Raw genomic sequence first — 19,138 nt, 5'->3', positions numbered from 1 at the left:
ACTGGGCACCCCAAAGTTGGGGCATTGGGTTGGGACCCAGGCATTCAAGTCGTGGGTGGTCACCAGCCATGAATTTGTGGGGGCAATGCACCGTTTCAGTGGGAATTGAGTCTGAAAGGAAAGGCAAAGGAAATGTTCCCGGAAGGAGACAGTGGGTGGCATTTTGGGGATACTTGCTGTGTGGTCCCCGTCTGCCAAATTTCAACTGCCAGTCATTACCAGTCATGGACGCGAGCCTCCTGCTATGGGTGGCCCAGTGGTGTGGCCTGAAAACGGAAGAGCAGGGACCTAAACTTTTAAGTGGGTTTGCCTGGCCCCCAGCACAGCCTTCTAAGTGGAATTTTTAAGAGGTTGTTCCAGGAAGAGGTTGACTTCAGCAACTTGTTGAGTTAGGCTTTCTGAATGACATTAGGATGAACGCCTTGGTTTCTTTCTGCCCAGCCAGTGATCAAGAGCAAGCCGAAAGTGACCCTGACCAAACCCAGTCAAACACAAACACAGTCTCTGCTCTTTCAATCGCCTTTAATGAAGTCATGGGTAGCAGAATATACAATGTGGCTCAGATACACAGCACAGCAGGGCCTAGATAATAATTTTCCTCACATCTTGGGGACAAGTGTGATGTGTTATTCCTTTATGAACATAATTTAAAATATATAAACTCCTCACAACATTCTCCAGGAGCTAGAGCTCGAGAGGACCCACTGGGGATCCCTCATCCAGGGGACATATGGGCAGTCTCAGGGGAAGGTCGGGGAGTTTCTCCCCAGCCAGGTGAGGCCACAGCAGCAGCTCCTTTGCCGGGAGTGTCAGGCAGTGACAAGCAGCGATGAGGGGACAGAGGGTGTGGCAGCGGTGTTTGGCAGCTCTTCAGCATCTTGATCACAAATGTCTGCTAGGGTTCGGTCAGTGGCGTTGCCAGTGGGACCAGAGAGGTGGAGGGAACCTTATTCTCCATGGGGGCAGAGAGTGTGCCTCTCTTCTTGAAGATGGGGAGAAGGTGTGGGAGGAGCAGGGGAGCGCTGGGCTCTCACATTCTTGGCGACCTGGGATAGGGAAGAGCAGAAGTCAGGCTAGGTACTGAGGAGACAGACTCAAGACAGTTAGGGATGTGATGGAGATGCTTCTATGTGCAGAGTTCTAATGGACTCTGGAGTTCTTTCTGCTGGTGGTGGAACAGGATGCACTTGTCAGTAGGATGACCAGGGATACTGGGAGAGAAGGGTATGGAGACGCTAGCCAGGATTAGGGTGTATTAGGAATATAATATCTTCCCACCATATTGGGGGTGGAGGAGATGAGGAAAGGAATTGTGGACCCCTCTAGGTTTTGCAGGGAAATGGGGACAGTGGAAGGCATGGGTACGAATGAGCCTGGGTTCTGAGATTCTCTTATTCTTTGACTCTAATTAGTGGGTGGCCCTTGATGTTGCTTGGCCTCAACTTCTTCCTTCCAAAGTGAGGACAATAACAGCCATTCTTCGTGATTCACGGGAGAGACAAGGCTCAACTGAGGTAACTGTTGTCACCTGAGGAGTGTACTGTGTTATACCAGTGATCCAGGCCATTGTGATTAACAACAGGGACCCCTAACAGGAAAAATTAGAAGAGTTCGGTGTGCCCAGCCTTAGGACCTAAAAGCAAGACCCTGGGGGGAGGTTTGCTTTCTGACCTTGGGGACCCACCCTAAGACCCTCACGGCCCGCATTCACACAGGAGATGCCTGCTCACCTCAGCTGGACCACAGCCTCAGCGTCATGAGCAGGTTAAAGCCAACTGCCTTCAGGAAGATGATGCGGAGCATGATCACTATCAGGTTGTCGAAATTTAGGTTCATATCTGCAAAACCAAGAGATTATTAGCATGTACATCCGATGTGTCCACACAGCCCCTATGACCTACCCATGATTTCCCCCAAAGCCTCAGCTCCTAGCCCACCTCTCCCTTTGAACTTGGGTACACATCCCCTCCTAAGCATATTTGTACATTCCTCCAGGGTTAAGAGGATTCCCTTTCAAAAGGAAAACACCAACTGCGCTCAGTATTTATTTTATTTCTGCATCCCTCAGGAGTGGGGATGGGGTGGTGCTCAGAACTCACTGTAATCCCTTAGATCTCGGCCCCTGAGTGAGAAGCTGGTGTCTGGACCCCAAGAGGGACCATTCAATGAAAACGGCTCAGATGGAAATGGATGGGTCCAGGGTAGGTAGTGAGGAGAGGTGAGGATCCTGAGAGATAAGACTACTGCTGTGTGAGTTCTGCTGCTTTTCTTGAAAGGAGGCAGACAGAGAGAAAATGTCCTTAGGGTAACCTGATTAGTTCAGGCCTTTGTGTAAGCCAGTGGGAAATATCATAGGTGGGCCACCGAGAAACTCTCTTTGGTTCTCCTGACAGTGGATGGAGCAAGGGAAAGGAATACAGAGGCCTAGGAGTGAGTCATGGGTCTAGTAAAACTAGAGACTCATACTGAAAGTACTTAGAGGGGAAAAGAACGTTAGAGATGGTGAGAGGAGCCTGGGTATTCCAGAATGTTCCTGTTCCTCCTAACTTCATTCTAGATCCACATATTCCTTCCCAACTCTCCTATCTAGTCAGGGTGATTATGGATGCATTTCAAGCCAGGATAGACCCCTCTTTTACCTGTTTCAAAGCCTTTCTCTACCACATTGGCATCGCAGGGAAATTCTAAAAGGAGAAACAAAGAAATTTTCTTAGAGTTGAGTGTGCTGACTTTCCCACCCCAGACCTTGGATTTGGGCAGATGAATGTCTGTCTATAGGCTTTCCACATTCTCTCATGGAAATGTCTGGAGGGAACTTGTTGCATATGGGCACCTGCTAGGAGAGCCCCTGGCATTGGTGGGATCAACACCGTAGCTTCCGGGTACCACTCCATTCATGTAACAAACACTGGTCGTGCAAAGTACACATTACACGACACACAAGGCCACAAGGAGCCATCAGACACAGACCCTGCCCTTGGGTAAATTCCAGTCTGGTGTCTGAAAAGAGGCAGTAAGACATACACAGTGACAAGTGCTATAAGGAGTGTGGATGTTTTCATGTGTCCCACAAAGTTTGGATCCCTGCACTCTAAATTTGTTCCTTTGTTGTCACCATCTCAGTAAATGGCTCTGTCACTGACTCAACTGCTTGGGCATACAATCTAACTGCCTTCCTTGATCTCCTGTTTCTTTCTCACCCCTCCTTGGGTCTAACTTTAAATCTGAGATAGTGTTGGCCACTCAGTTCCCCTGCTGCCTCCCTGTCTGGGCCTCCATCATCTCTCTGCTGCAATAGCCTCCTTTCTGCTTCCACTCTTGGTTCCTACAATCCCTTTTCCACTCAGCAGTCAGAGTGTTCTTTTAAAAAAAGTAAATTGGATGTCATTCTCCTGCTTAAAACCAATCGATAGCTTCTCATTGTACTTAGAATGGTGGCTGTCCTCTCATGACCTAGGAGGCCCTGTGTTGTGACCCTTCCCTACTTCCTCCATCCCATTTCCTGCTGCTCTCCCCCTTTTCTCACTGTGCACCTGCCTCAGGCCTGCATAGGATCCTTCCTTTGCCCTTGGAACGGCTGGTCTTTTCTTATCCTTTAAATATCATCTCACAGGGCATTTCTCTAGAGAGCCCTTCCCTGACTTTTTGTTCCAAAGTTGGCTGTTTCCTCAACTCCCAAGTTAAAGCACATATTACAATCTGAAGCTGTCTAGATTTCTGCTTGCTGATGGATGGTCTCTCCCAACTAAAATGGAGCTTCCTCATGGCACACCCCTCATCTGACTTATTTACTCCTCCATTCCAGCACCTGGCATATTGTACAGGCACAATCAATGTTGAATGAATAAATGACTGGGTGAGGTTTGACCTTTGGCAGAGAGACAGAGACAAGGGGTGGTATCTTGGAGAAAGGCATTAGACTGGAGCCTGAAGAGCAGCAAAAGGGGCAAACAGCCCGAGCAGAGGCAAGGAGGCAGGAACTCAGGGCAGGTGAGAAGCCAGTGCCCTTACTGCCACCTTCTCCCCATCTGCTCTTTGCCTGCAACAGCCTGCGACCTGCTAGGATGGAGCTCGCTGGTGCTCAGTGACAAGAGGGTAGGGCTTTACTGACCATCGATGAGGCTGAGACCACCAGTCAGAGCAGCTTTTAGATGCCCTCCACTTGAACTCCGGGAATAACCAGGCCTCTCAAAGTGAAGAGACTCAGCTTGCACAGGCACCAAGGCTGACTCACCTGAGCTGGAGTGGAAGGTGTAGTTGAAGGTACTGTTGCATCCCAAATCAAAGCTGTTGCTCCAGGCCAGGGCCCCGTTGCTCTTGGAATCCATAGTCTTCATGTCCAGTGAAGTACTTTTCAATCTAATCATGTTGGACTCTGTGGATGGTTTCACATTGACTTTCGAATCAAAATCAGTGAACAGGCAGACAGAGATGTTACTGAATTCAGGGCTTTTCAGCTGGTACACGGCAGGGTCAGGGTTCTGAATAGCTGTGGGCCAAAAGAACCCAGGTTAGGAGATGTCCGTTTGCCTCCTGCCCGAACCCAGGCCTGAGTCCAGATGCCAGTGATGGGCAAGAGCAGGGCTCTGTGGGACTGACAAGTCACATTCTCAGGCTTTAATGGGAAAGAACATTCCAGAAACCAGTTGCTCCAAAGGGCCTGGGAGTCAGGGACAGGTATAAACCATGAGTCCTGACCAAGCGGCCAGACTCTCAGTGAAGGCTTGCTGCCTGGCCTTGCCGGCCATTCAAGGAAACGAGAAACATAGGGCTGGCTACTTAATGGTATTGCTCATTCTTTTAGTTAATAGGAACTTCTTCAAAAGCACAAGGGGCCTACCAAGCAACAATATAGCTCTGGCAGGACAAAACAAGCCTAGAAAAAAGTCCTAGCAAAGCAAACCGTATGCCTTAGAATCTGGGGTGGTCTCCCCCAACTGAGACTGGGTATTGACAAGAATCCGAGGTTTATTATTGGCTGGCATTAAGTTGGAAGGAGGGTCACATCACCAGAAGACTTCTCACTGATAAAAGTTTTGGACAATAAACCTGCATCCCAGACCTGGTTTTACCGTTCACTAGATACAAGGCCCTGTGCAAGTCACATCGGCCCCTTAAATGTCAGGAAGTTCATCTGTAACATGGAGATATTGCCTCTTCCACCTTCCTAACCAGGCTATTCTGAGAAACAAAGGGGGAGTTTCTCCTTATAGAATTATATTTAATAAACCGTAAGGCACTGAATAAATGTTAGTGATTGCAGCTATTGATACCACTAGGACGTTGCCATCATAATGTGCTACCGAGTTATACACAGTTTCTACTCTTCACCCCCCCATGAAGCAGGGGCTATTGGAGGCTTTTCCTTAGTGCTGAGAATCATTATTCAGTATTTCTGGAGGATTTTGTGTTTTTAATGTAACTCTCATTGTTTATTCTTTCAGACCTCCTGCCTTTAGAGGAGGAAGCAGAGGTTTGCTGGGAGGGTTAACACGCTGGGGCCACCCAGAGAGTTTAGAGCAGCACTGGGACTAGAGCTTCCTGCCCCTGTGGTTCTCTGCTCCCACAGCTCCTCATCATGCATGCAAGGTTTCTCAGACCAGGAGTGCACCCCATGTGTGAGGCCAGCCAGGGTGGCCTTGGCAATGCAGACTTCCGGCTGGACCTGAAACCAGGGAAATCAGCCCTTGGCATGGCTTTGGGTTGCTTAGTCAAGGCATCCCAAGGGTGTGGGGCCGTCCCTGAAACAGCAGAACAAGGGTGGGTCCCTGGTCACGTGTGAGGGATGTCCAAAGCTCTGGCCCTGAGGGATTCTGCCTTTTCCCCTCCAGTGTCCACATATCCAGGGAGTCTGCCATCACTGTGGGTTAAGGCCCTAAGGCATAAATCTTACAGGGAGAGGAGAGACCAGAAGCCATTATGCGCCACAACACACCCCAATGGATTTTTTAATCATCAGTGGGAGTCATGGGCGGGACTGGGGAGGGGGATGTGGAAGGGTGTGGAGGTGCTGAGAGAATGTGGCTTTGAGGAGAAGGCAGAAGATAAGGTGCCACTAGATGCAGTTTGAGCTTAGAGGGGAAAAGGGATTGCAGTGGGGGCCAGATGTCCAACTTTGAGTCCTGGTTAAACACTCACTCAAGTCCTAGAGCCAGTCAGCATCAGACTAGAGAAGGTCTAGACCACACTCCCCAATATGATAGTCTTTAGCTACATGTGGCTATTTAAATTAAAGCTAACCAAAATTAAATAAAATGAACATTCAATTAAAAATTAAAACTCATTCCAAAACCAGACAAAAACCCCACTAAAAAGCAGAACTACAGACCAATTTCCCTAATGAACATGGACACAAAAATCCTCAACAAGATACTAGCCAACCAGATCCAACAATACATTAAAAGAATTATTCACCATGACCAAGTGGGATTTATACCTGGGATGCAGGGCTGGTTCAATATCTGCAAAACAATCAGTGTGATACATCGCATCAATAAAAGAAAGGACATGATCTTCTCAATAGATGCAGAGAAAGCATTTGACAAAATATAGCATCCTTTCTTGATAAAAACCCTCAAGAAACTAGGGATAGAAGGATCATACCCCAAGATCATAAAAGCCATATATGAAAGACCCAATGCTAATATCATCCTCAATGGGGAAAAACTGAGAGCTTTCCCCCTAAGGTCAGGAACAAGACAGGGATGTCCACTCTCGCCACTGTTATTTAACATAGTGTTGGAAGTCCTAGCCTCAGCAATCAGATAACACAAAGGAGTAAAAGACATCTAAATTGGCAAGAAGGAAGTCAAACTTTCACTCTTTGCAGACAACATGTACTCTATATGGAAAACCCAAAAGATCCCACCAAAAAACTGCTTAGAACTGATCCATGAATTCAGCAAAGTTGCAGGATATGAAATCAATGCACAGAAATCAGTTGCATTCCTATACACCAATAATGAAGCAACAGAAAGAGAAATCAAGGAATCGATCCCATTTACCATTGCACCAAAAACCATAAAATAACTGAGGAATAAACCTAACCAAAGAAGTAAAAAATTTATCAACTGAAAACTATAGAAAGTTTATGAAAGAAATTGAAGAAGACATAAAAAAGTGGAAAAATATTCCATGCTCATGGGTTGGAAGAACAAATATTGTTAAAATGTCAATACTACCCTAAGCAATCTACATATTCTCTGTAATCCCTATCAAAATAATGCCTGCATTCTTCACAGAGCTGGAACAAATAATCCTAAAATTTGTATGGAACCAGAAAAGACCCCGAATAGCCAAAGCAATCTTGAAAAAGAAAACCAAAGCAGGAGGCAGACTTCAAGATGTATTACAAAGCTGTAATCATCAAGACAGTATGATACTGGCATAAAAACAGACACTCAGATCAATGGAACAGAATTGAGAACCCAGAAATGGACTCACAAATGTATGGCCAATTAATCTTTGACAAAGCAGGAAAGAATATCCAATGGAACAAAGACAGTCTCTTTAGCAAATGGTGCTGGGAAAACTGGACAGCAACATGCGGAAGAATGAACCTGGACCACTTTCTTACACCATACACAAAAATAAACTCAAAATGGATGAAAGACCTCAGTGTAAGATGGGAAGCCATCAAAATCCTTGAGGAGAAAGCAGGCAAAAACCTCTTTGACCTTGGCTAGAGCAACTTCTTACTCAACATGTCTCCAGAGGCAAGGAAAACATAAGCAAAAATGAACTATTGGGACCTCATCAAAATAAAAATTTTCTGCACAGCGAAGGAAACAATCAGCAAAACTAAAAGGCAACTGATGGAATGGGAGAAGATATTTGCAAACTACATATCAGATAAAGGGTTAGTATCCAAAATCTCTAAAGAACTTATCAAACTCAACACCCAAAAAACAATCCAGTGAAGAAATGGGCAAAAGACATGAATAGACACTTCATACATCCAGATGGCCAATTGACACATGAAAAAATGCTCAACATCACTCATCATCAGGGAAATACAAATCAAAACCACAAGGAGATACCACCTTACACTGTCAGAATGGCTAACATTACCAACTCAGGCGATAACAGTTGTTGGCAAGGATGTGGAGTAGGAGGATCTCTTTTGCACTGCTGGTGGGAATGCAAACTGGTGCAGCCACTCTGGAAAATAGTATGGAGGTTCCTCAAAAAATTAAAAATGGAACTACCCTACGACCTAGCAATTGCACTACTAGGTATTTATCCAAGGGATACAGATATGTGTGTATATATATACATATATACATATACATATACACACATATACATATATATATATATATATATATATATATATATATATATATATACCAAAGTATGGAAAGAGCCCAAATGTCCATCAATGGATGAATGGATAAAGAAGATGTGGGGTGTGTGTGTATGTGTGTGTGTGTATATATATATATATATATATACACACACACACATATATATATACACACATATACATATACATATATATATACACACATACACATACACACACACACATTAACAATGGAGTATTACTTGGCAATCAAAAAGAATGAAATCTTGCCATTTGCAACTACGTGGATGGAACTGGAGGGTATCATGTTAAGCAAAATTAGTCAGAGAAAGACAAATATCATATGACTTCACTCATATGAGGAATTTAAGATACTAAACAGATGAACATAAGGGAAAGGAAGCAAAATAATATAAAAACAGGGAGGGGGACAAAATATAAAAGACTCTTAAATACAGAGAACAAACAGGGTTGCTGGAGGGTTGTGGGTGGGGAGGTGGGATAAATGGATAACGGGCATCAGGGAGGATACTGTTGGGATGAGCACTGGGTGTCATACATAGGGGATGAATCACTGGAATCTACTCCTGAATCATTATAGCACTATATGCTAACTAACTTGGACATAAATTAAAAAATAAATAAATTAAAACAAATAAAAATTAAAACCTTCATTTTAAGAGCTTAGTAGGTACATGTGGCTGGTGGCTACCATATTAGACAGTACAGGTTGATAGAACATCTCCATTGTCACAGAAATTTCTATTGGACAGCGTTGGTCTGGAGAGAGCTATGCCACAGAACATGAGATTTTGAGGAAGGGCACTAAGGGCTGAGTGTGGGTCTTAAAAATGATCTCTAAGTCTGTTGTGGGAGGTGACTCGAACAGGGGCAGGCCAATTTTTGCTCAACTTTGCTAGTGAGAGATCAAAATGAAATAGCAATCAATGAAGTCAGAAGAATTGAGGTGATTTTGGCCTCTCTCAAGTCTAGTTGTCATCAAATGATACACTTTGGGCTTCTCTATCTGCATTTTTGCTGTTGTTTCTCCTGTCCAGCTCTTTTTGTCTGAAGACAAGAAATGAGTCACTTTTAATCTGGAGGTCTTTAGGGGTCCATCTGCCAGAGCCCTGGGAGGAGAGGCATTCTGTTGCACCTTAGCAAAACATATCCTACCACCGATGACATCTCAGCAGTTGGCCTTAGCAAGACCATCAATTTTTCAATGTGGAAGTTCAACTATTCTGGATACTAAACTTTCATTTTAATTCAAAACTGACCACAGAAACCCATGCCCAGATGCTCAGTGCTTTGGAGGCAGAGGGGCACATAATGATCGAAAGCTTCCTTACCACTAAATCTGTGCTTCGTAGTTAGGTATCAGGAACTCGGAAGTGTGAGTTAGCAACCCTGACTCCAGGTCCCACTGAGCCTCTGGTGAGCATGGGCAGACTTACTCAGAATTATGAAAATTCTGGTTCCTTTGCCAAATTTCAGCTGGGAGGCAACACCTTCATGCCACCCCTAATATCTCCATTACAGAAACCCTTAGGTTTCCCCTCCTCTGAGGGATGGGGTAACCCACCTCTTAGAGCCCACTGAAGAAGGAAGAAGGGAGGTCCCTAGGCCTTGAGCTGTCCACGGAAGGAGCCAGCTCCTCTCACATTCACATCCAGTCTGTATTTCTAAGTTGGATCCCTGATTTCCTAGTGGGGGCCTTCGGCCCTAATTATCTGTATTTCTCTCAAAGGCTCTAGAATCCCTTTTCTCTGTTGTCTAAGAAGACATCTTATTTGCCTTTCTCTGCATCCGAATTTATTATCAGATGTGTTTTCTTAGGCCAAAATGCACGTGCCTTGTTCATGCCCAACATCATGCCTTCTTTCTTGTTGTTCCTTATGCCTGAAATTCCCCCTACTCTCCTTTCTTTGCCCATACGGATCTTACCCGTCCTTCAGGCTCAATGAATCCTTTCTACTGCATAAAACCTTATCCATCTGGGCTGGCTCCCAGTCGTAACCTTATTCCTTTGAATCTCTGTTGTGCCTATTGACGTCATCAATTGGTTAATACTAAAATAGTTTTCAGGTTGCTAAATTTATAATAGTTATGTGCCTTTGGCTAGTTTTCATCCTATTTGGGAATAGGTCAGCCATCTATGTTAGACTTCTTCGCACTCAATCTAACACTTTATAGAGTGATGTCCACACAGAAGGCATTAGAAAATATCCATTGAACCATTAAAGTCAAATTTTAATGTGTTTGACCTAGAGAAACACAGATTTTCAAAACTGATAGTGATGTGGGCACACAGGTGGCCTGGTCCCAGCTCCAAGACAGCTCCAGGCCTCTGAAGACAATTCATTGTAACACCCACAGTCAGCCTACCATAGTAAGACTGATACCCCTGAGGAAAGGAATAGTGACACTCACTGGCCCATGGGTGCCACCTGGGATGACGACTCACCAGATATTACAGACATTTGGGTTCCTTTTCCAAATGTGAATTTGCCCACAGTTCCTCCAGTATTCACACTGCAGGTGACACCATTACAGAAACTCACTAAATCTACCTCCTCCTTCAATAGGAGAAGCACTGATCTCCCACAGGAGACAAGAGAATCACACTTTTTAGAGTTAGACCTTCTGCTCTTTTGGGTTGAGACTTTGGTGTGTTCATCCCTTTTCCTCCTGCCCTATCCTGCTGTAGTGCCCTGGGTTGGAGGTTGTGATTTCAATAAACCAAGAATTCAGTAGAGCAAAACCCCTGTTCAGGGCAGCAGTATCTTGGATCTTCTCGTGGAAGGTCCAGGACTACTTGTTTATCATTTGCCTCATGATTCTTAAAGTCTCAGTCTGAAGATGTTTCCCAAGCACAGAGTGCTGGTTGGGGGAATTTTCTGGGGAAGGGTGGAAAGATCCATTTGGGATCCTTCAGAAGAAAATACCTGGGCTTAACTTAGCATCTTGGGCAAAGAAGAATCAATTGTCAATGTCGATCCTTGCCCCACTTTACTTACTTGGATGGACACTCAGTCTGGTTCCTGCTCCAAAGATTAGCCTGGTATCCATGCTGTATCCTCACTGCAGCTAAGGCCTTTCTAATATCCTTCCTGACATAAATCTGCCTGAACCCACCAGGCTGTGAAAGTACCATCCTCAAAGGCTCCCTGAGTCTTTGTTTCTTAGATTTCCTATATCCCAGGGAAGCTGTTCCCCCTTCTCTTTATAATAATGTAAGCCTTTTATAGCAAGGCCTTGATGATGATGGTGATATCTTTTCTAGATAATAATAATTATTATTAAAAGCTACCATTTATTAATTACTTGCTTTAGGCTGGACATTGTCTTATATTATTATGATGTCCTTATTGTCATTTTGCTGTTGAGGAAGGAGGCTTTATTAGAGAGGGTAGAGCCAGAATTTTCCCCAGATCTGCCAGCTCCTCGAATTTGCTACGAACCCCATACCATCCTGCCTCCATGCCTTGCTCTGTCACATCATATAATTGCCATTCAGATAGGAGTCGGGGTTACTTTTACCCTGGGAGAGGTTCAAAACTCTACCAAACTCCAGAGAGGAAGATTCTGTGAGAAGGTAAGTCATTAGCCAAAAGGAGGAATTTAGCTACCTGCAAGCATTGTGTTCGCTATTAAGTCATTCCTTCCCCCAAGGGCACGGAGCTAATTTCCTGAATGATCAGATTATCTGGTGCTGATATTATCAGCTTCGCTTGAGAGCACAGAGTATCTGGAAATCTTTTTATGTTTCTGTAAATTATTCTGCTCAGATTTTCATTTACTCAACTGGCTCTTGGCATTTCTGTCTTTAATATGAGAAATGGGACCATTTTAAGTCACCAAGAAAGCTTGTAGAAATGGGAAACTAGTATTTAATATTTCCCCGTTTGCCATAAATCATTGCCTGTTTTCTCATAGACAGGTCGTCAGTTACTTTGGCCCTTGACACGTGCATGGTCATACTCACGCGGCTGCACAGCTAGCCTGGTCCCAGCTCCAAAGATCAGCTTATTGTAGCTACCAGACAACACACAATAGCAGGGTGCTTTATAAGAACTCTAACCTAGGCAGGCCCAGCCTTCCTGGGGCAGCAACATCTCCTCTGTTCTACAGACTCCTCCAGATCACCCTTTCTCTGACACTAGCAAACAGTCTGGGTCACTGAGTCCTAATTTCTCAGCTTTCAGTGTAATAACCCCACAGATCTTACCCTCATAGTTAGCCTTGAGCTGTTCTGGCCTTCCCAGAGGGTGAACACCCTTTCTGGGTCCCACACTGAAGGTGAAGGAAGAAAATTGGAAGAGTATGAAGATGAGCCAGTAATTAATTAGGAAATGAACCTTGAAAGAGAATTCAGAGCACTGGCAATAGATGGAAAACCTAGGGTAGGGCTGAATCATGAAATGGAGGCCTGCACAAGGCCCTTCTTTTAGAAAGTAGTTTTATTATTTCTTGAGGGCAGAGAAAAAGAGAGGCTAAAATTGCCATAGGAATATTCACATGAAATGCACAGGGAAGATTGCTTAACTCTGAAGGTTGTGCGAATCAGGAGGGAGTTATGTACGGGGCTTGAGAATCTCTTTCTCCAGATGTTTCTAAGGTTAGGGTTGACATCCAAAGGGGGAAAAAATCTTTCAAAGTTTGAGAGTGGTTTAGATAAATCCTTCTTGGTGAGAATTTCACAGAACTCTACTCTTTCTAAATTTTTCTGCAAAAAAAGATTCTAAGCTCAAATAAGTTTGGAAAGTGCTGTATACTGTATACTAACAGGGCATATTAGCTAGTTTTAAAGGCTCTGAGAAGTTCTGCAGTAAAGAACCCAGAACTTCCCAACCATTTGATCCAGTAATCTTTTTTTCTTAAAACATCCATTAACATCTGTGGAACATATACAGGTTTAGATATATATGTATGTTCCTTAGAAGTTCCTTTTCTATCTCTAAGAATTTAAAATTCCATTCTAAATTTTAGCCTAATTTTAATCCTTAAGTTTTCTGTGTTCTGAGTCTGTTCTGCCTATGGCCACAATTAGGGGTCTCATTGATTCTGATTATTTCTTTCTAATTATCATGAAACAGCTTCATTCTATTTGGGGAATTGCTGAACATGTAGTCAGCTGTATAGTGAATTCTCCTGCCACCATCAGGAACAGCTCGAGGGCAGTTACGGATGCAATCAAGATGCAGGAACCACGTTGCTTTAACACTTTGCATAGTTTACCTTCTAGAAACAATGGCAACTTTAAAACCTTTCCCAAATATGAATTTATTGGTCTTCCTTCCACACACCTTCCTATACACCTTGAAGCTGTGTACTTCAAAGAAGATTCTGGTCCTAATGGAGGAAAGTTTCCTGGGTGGTCTCTCAAGTGGAGACATATTTATCAACAGACCTTTTTCCTTTTTGCCAGTAAAACCCATTTATGCTGCTTCCCTATCACAGGCATTATAGTTCTTACATGCCTCTGAACTCTGGTTCTTGAGGAATATGATAGGTTTCAGGCTTTTAAATACAGCCTGAACAGACCCACGGCAGGGCAGAGGCTTTGCTGAAGTGCACTAATGAACAGGTCAAAGCAGAGGAAGTTTTCCCCAGAGAGATGGGCTTTATTTCACCCATGTGCATTTGGATGGATGTAATATCCCATTTTGAAGTCTGACAACTCTCTCCATTGGGGAACACTTACTATTGTCTAAAGCAACGTATTCTGGGATGCCTGGGTGGCTCAGTCAGTTAAGCATCCGACTCTTGGTTTTAGCTCACGTCATGGCTTTGTGGGTTCGAGCCCCGCATCAGGCTCTGCACTGGCAATGCAGAGCCTGCTTGGGATTCTCTCTCTCTCCCCTTCCCCCATTCATGCTGTCTCTGTCTCAAAATAAATAAATAAACTTTAAGAAAAAAAAAAATAAAGCAACATGTTCTAAACAGTTACTACCCATCCGCTTAGGCCTTCTCTGACTCCCTTAGCCGGAAGGCATTTTTTCAATAATCATGTTTGGTGACACTTTTTTTTTTTAAATTTTTTTTTTTTTCAACGTTTATTTATTTTTGGGACAGAGAGAGACAGAGCATGAACGGGGGAGGGGCAGAGAGAGAGGGAGACACAGAATCAGAAACAGGCTCCAGGCTCTGAGCCATCAGCCCAGAGCCCGACGCGGGGCTCGAACTCACGGACCGCGAGATCGTGACCTGGCTGAAGTCGGACGCTTAACCGACTGCGCCACCCAGGCGCCCCATTGGTGACACTTTTGTGCCAAGCATTGGACTGGGCTGTGGAGGTGTAAAGATAAAGGCGAGAGGGTTCTGGCCTCACAGAGCTTATAATACAGTGCAGAATGCATATAAGTACCAGGCAACTAAGATAGGAGGTAGGGCATGCCTTTCTCTCTCTTCCTATCGCAACTTGTATGTATCTCCTCTACAACATGGTGACACTGTGCCGAATCGTCTGTTTATATGAGTGTTTACCTGCTGGGAGATCCTGGGTGGCAGACACTCTGTATTTCCTCCTTCCTTCCTTCCTTCCTTCCTTCCTTCCTTCCTTCCTTCCTTCCTTCCTTCCTTCCTTCCTTCCTTCCCCCCCCTCACATCTAGCATAGTGCTCAGAATATAGTAGGTGCTTTGTAAATATTTGTTGAATAGAAAAGACCTCTAAATATTTGAATTCATTTTTAATGCAGTCCTGCTCTCTATCTTCTTTTATTAGCATTATTTCATTTCTCTTTTGAATTCTGTATGGTTCTATTTTCTGAAGTTTTTATGGTTTTTATTGCATTATTTAGGCTTTAAGCTCTTACTACAGCTCTTGATTAGATACGGAGTTTTGTGAGTGTGTCCAATGGCCAGCATCTTTGGGGAGTTTAATTTCCCACCTTTCATGAAAACTAGATGATAACAAAAATATATTTTTTTGCATAATCAGTCATAATTTCTTTTCTGATAAAGATCTTTTGTCTCAAAAGGGTCTAGAAACAGCAAAAGAGTCTGTCTCAGGAATGATGAAAAGGCCAATCCCCGTGGGCAATTTCTAGCATTAGAAAATAAACCACTATTGAGCCAGTGGCTGGAAATTAAAATTTCAAAACATTCAAGTCTCATGAAGAAACATGAGAAATTGGCTCAGGAAGTGCAGATTCATCACCTAAGAAAGCAGAGTAGGGACTTTCTGTGTCTTTGACTAGAATCTAAGGTCAGGCACTTACTTGGATGCACTTGGAGTCTTGTTCCACTCCCAAAATTGAGCGCTCTGCCACTTGTCCCCGCACCCTGATATGATGCAGTACAAATACCTGCCCTCTGCCACCCAGGGCGGCTGCCTGGTCCCCTCATGGGTTCACAGTGTTCACTCTTGGCAACAGGGCTTTTAAATAGCCTGTTCCATGGTTTTATGATAGATTTCTCTTTCCATGTCACCTCATGCCCACGGTTCTATTTCCCTGCCTGCCTTACCTGCATCCTGCCAACCCAATCCAATGACTTTACTGATCTCTCCAGAAATGCCAAGTCCTTGCCAAGGCTGCCATAGTCACCATGGCAAGAGGACTCAGGATGGGCGAAGCAAAGACCAAATAAGTGGCCTCTGAGATCTGGGGTCTTCTTTCTCAGAGTGCAGGAGAGATGTGGTAGCAGGGATAACAAGAAAACAATAGTCAGAAGTCAAATATATTTGAGTTAAACTCTGTCATTCCTAGCTGTGTGATCGTGGGCACGTTACTTATGGGAAGCCTCTGTTTCCTTATCTGTAAAATGGGCATGATACCAGCTACCTGACATTAGCATGGATGTGAACCTTGCAAGAGAACTTATGAGCAAGACAGAGAATATCACTGGTACATGTCAGGCATTCAGTAAATAGTAGCTAATAATGTGATGATTCCCAGCAAGGCTTTACACTAAGGGAAAGAAATGAGGCTTCTCGCCGCTAGAGGAGACCCATCCCTGCCTCACATGCCCCTCCCTCCAGCACCCTTGGGTGCCTTACTCTGGCTGGGACACTTTCACATAGGACAGGTATTTCATGGATCCAAGGGGAGGTATGAGAGAGAGTCTCAGCCACAGGGTTGAGGCAGGGGGTAGACCTGTTGGCTGCCATGAAGAAAGTCCTGCTTCAGAAACTGAACCAAGAGTGAAGTGTCTTTTCTCAAAACTTGAGAATTTGTCCTCTGAAAGCACCGTGTAATACCCTTGTTCAGCAGACCCTTGACCATTTCATTAGACCCAACACCCTAAGTTACTCCCAGACAACAAAGGATGGAGCAGACCACATCACGGACTCTCATTATTATGATATCCTTCCATAATATATTGCTGTCTACAAAATCTGCCTTATTGAAATGGTAATTTCTATAATACTCACATGGATGAACAACAAGGCTGGTCCCTCTTCCAAATATAGGTCTGTAGTTGCTTCCTGATACCCACAGCGAGGAAAGCCTTTGCTAAATCCTGTCTTATGTGACCTCCCCCTACCGACGGCCCGAGTGGTGCTGGGGCAATAATCCGGGGAAAAAACACTGGGGACCCTCTGAGAGTTGCAGGAAATCTCCTGAGCCTTAGCCTCAAGGGGTGATGATGAGAGCCAGTGGTGGGGGCTGGAGAGTGCCTCACTTCCTTTACCCAGGAGAATATCACGTTCCTGGCAACAGAGAAGTGGGGAGTGACTCCCCAATACCAGCACCACCACCCTGCCCGCTTGGCCAACACTAAGGGTCTGATCCTGCTGCTCTTCTGTCAGATACAAGGGGCTTCTGGAAGTCTCCAAGGCTGGAGGGCCCAGGACACATTTGGTAGTACATTGTGCTGAAGCTGTTCTATCTCCTTTTCCTGAAAGGCTTCTGTTCTGTCTTTCCCCTTCTTTAGCTCTTTAGGGTTTCCCATTCCTCCGCTTCTTCCTGCATTGAGGCCCATGGGTCTAGTCCCTGCATTTCCCTGGTTGTAGGCCAGACTCCAAGCAGATTTTGGCCCTTCCTGTGATTGGTACTTTTCTCCTTCCCTCTTTACCACCTGGAAATAGGCCAAAGCATCCAAAGGTCTTTGGTTCCCTTTTTTTTTTAGCTCCCAATATGGGGCTTGAACTCATGACCCTGAGATCAAGAGTCACATGCTCTCCTGACTGAGCCAGCCAGGCACCCCCTTATTCCTTTATTCCTAATGACCTTGATTCAGACAGGGCCTGGCTTTTATGAACCATAGTACAGAGAAAAAAAGTCACAAGAATTTCCATAAAATCTCTGAAGGATGAGAGAACCAGAGACCATGCTCCCTTCTTCTGAGATGGGAAAGCTAACCTCTCAGAAGTTACGGCCTGAGCTGAGGTCCTGAACTGAGGTGGGAACTCAGCTCTTGGTTTCCTGGCCAGTGCATGCTACTGGTCCTCAGAGGGCTTACCTTGCACTAGGCTTGAGAGTCAGATTAGCAAAGAATTGTGTGTCTTTGCTGAGCTCAGGGCTTGCTGAGTGAGGGGCTGGGGCCTCGCCCCTGCCTTTCACTGCATGCCCAGCATGGCCCTGGACAGGTGCTTGGACCCTGGGCCTCTGGCTCCCCCTACAACAAGAACAAGATGTCCCCAAGGCCCCTTCCAGCTCTCACCTCTGTGGGTCTTTGTGCAATTTGAAACCCAATCTCAGGGAAGAGCAGGGCAGATTTTCATGGAGGATGGGAGCATGGTCAGTGGCGATGCTGAGAGAAGCGGAGGGTAAAAGAAACAAAGGACAGGCAAAGGTTTGGGACAGTCACTGTCTAAGAACCTTAGGTGTGGGGCATCGATGAATGACATGTCCCCTGCCCCCATGGACAGAAGAAGTTGTCCAGCGCTGGCGGTTGGAACAGTGTTTGGGGGTGATGGGAGGGAGGTAATTTGTACAGGAGGATCCCAGCTCACTTACCTGGTGTGACCATCACCTGGGTCCCCTTCCCAAAAGTGAGTCTGTTGTTCCCATAGCCACACTCTGGGTAAGAGCATTACAAAAAGGTCCTGGTTTTGTGCACCCTCTCATGACGGACACACTCCCTTCACTGGAGCTCTAAAAGCTGGGGACCTAGAGGGACACCTGGGTGGCTCAGTCAGTTGAACGTCCAACTTTGGCTCAGGTCATGATCTCACACTTCGTGAGTTCAAGCCCTACATTGGGCTCTGCACTGACAGCTCAGAGCCTGGAGCCTGCTTCAGATTCTGTGTCTCCCCCTCTCTCTCTGCCCCTCCCCCACTCATACTCTGTCTCTCTCTCTCCCTCTCTCTCTCTCTCTCTCTCTCAAAAATAAACATTAAAAAAAAAAAAAAGCTGGGGACCTGGAAAGCCTGATCCTTCTGTTTTCCCTGTAATGCATGCTACAACCACCCTAATGGGTTTAGCTGTGCCACCTCCCACTGACCTCCCTATTCCTCATCATAGCTATCGACAAACACAGCCTCTGGCTATTTTCCTCTGGGGATGGGGGAGGGGGGGGAACAGAGCCTTCACAAAAGGTTGCGGAAAAACCTGCCTCCAATCTAGGTCAGGGTAGGTGTATTTCTAAAGATGGAAATTACAAGGCATCGGGGAGGCATTTTCTTACCTCAGCTGACACACCTGAAAAGAAGGTACTATTTTCTTGGGTAACATACGCAAAAATGTATTTTTCACTTTGCCAGAAAGAAGAGTAGGAGCGAGAGCATTTCCAGCATGCCCTGCTGGGGCTCCGTGCTAAAAACATGCCTTGGCATGACTCAGTCACCTCTTCCTCTCTGGGGCTGAGTAAGAGTCCTGGTGACTCAGCCTGACTCATTGCAGTTTCTATCCTCACCTCACTCAAGGATTCTGCCCAGGGGGCTTT

At 45.1% G+C, this 19,138-nt stretch overlaps 1 gene segment (V, D, J or C); it reads right to left on the bottom strand.

The window, feature by feature from the left end:
• Window positions 1-505: 505 nt before the first annotated feature.
• LOC115516202 overlaps window positions 506-19,138 on the bottom strand; it is a 59,563-nt gene continuing 40,930 nt past the window's right edge. The window contains 4 exon segments of the C gene segment in view: window positions 506-1,046; window positions 1,731-1,838; window positions 2,640-2,684; window positions 4,235-4,489. Of these exon segments, the coding sequence occupies window positions 1,732-1,838; window positions 2,640-2,684; window positions 4,235-4,489 (407 nt within the window).

The sequence above is a fragment of the Lynx canadensis genome, chromosome B3 (genome assembly GCF_007474595.2).
Source record: "Lynx canadensis isolate LIC74 chromosome B3, mLynCan4.pri.v2, whole genome shotgun sequence".
Lineage (NCBI taxonomy): Eukaryota > Metazoa > Chordata > Mammalia > Carnivora > Felidae > Lynx > Lynx canadensis.
Note: the sequence above shows the minus strand (reverse complement) of the source record. Positions and strands in the feature narration are given on the sequence as shown.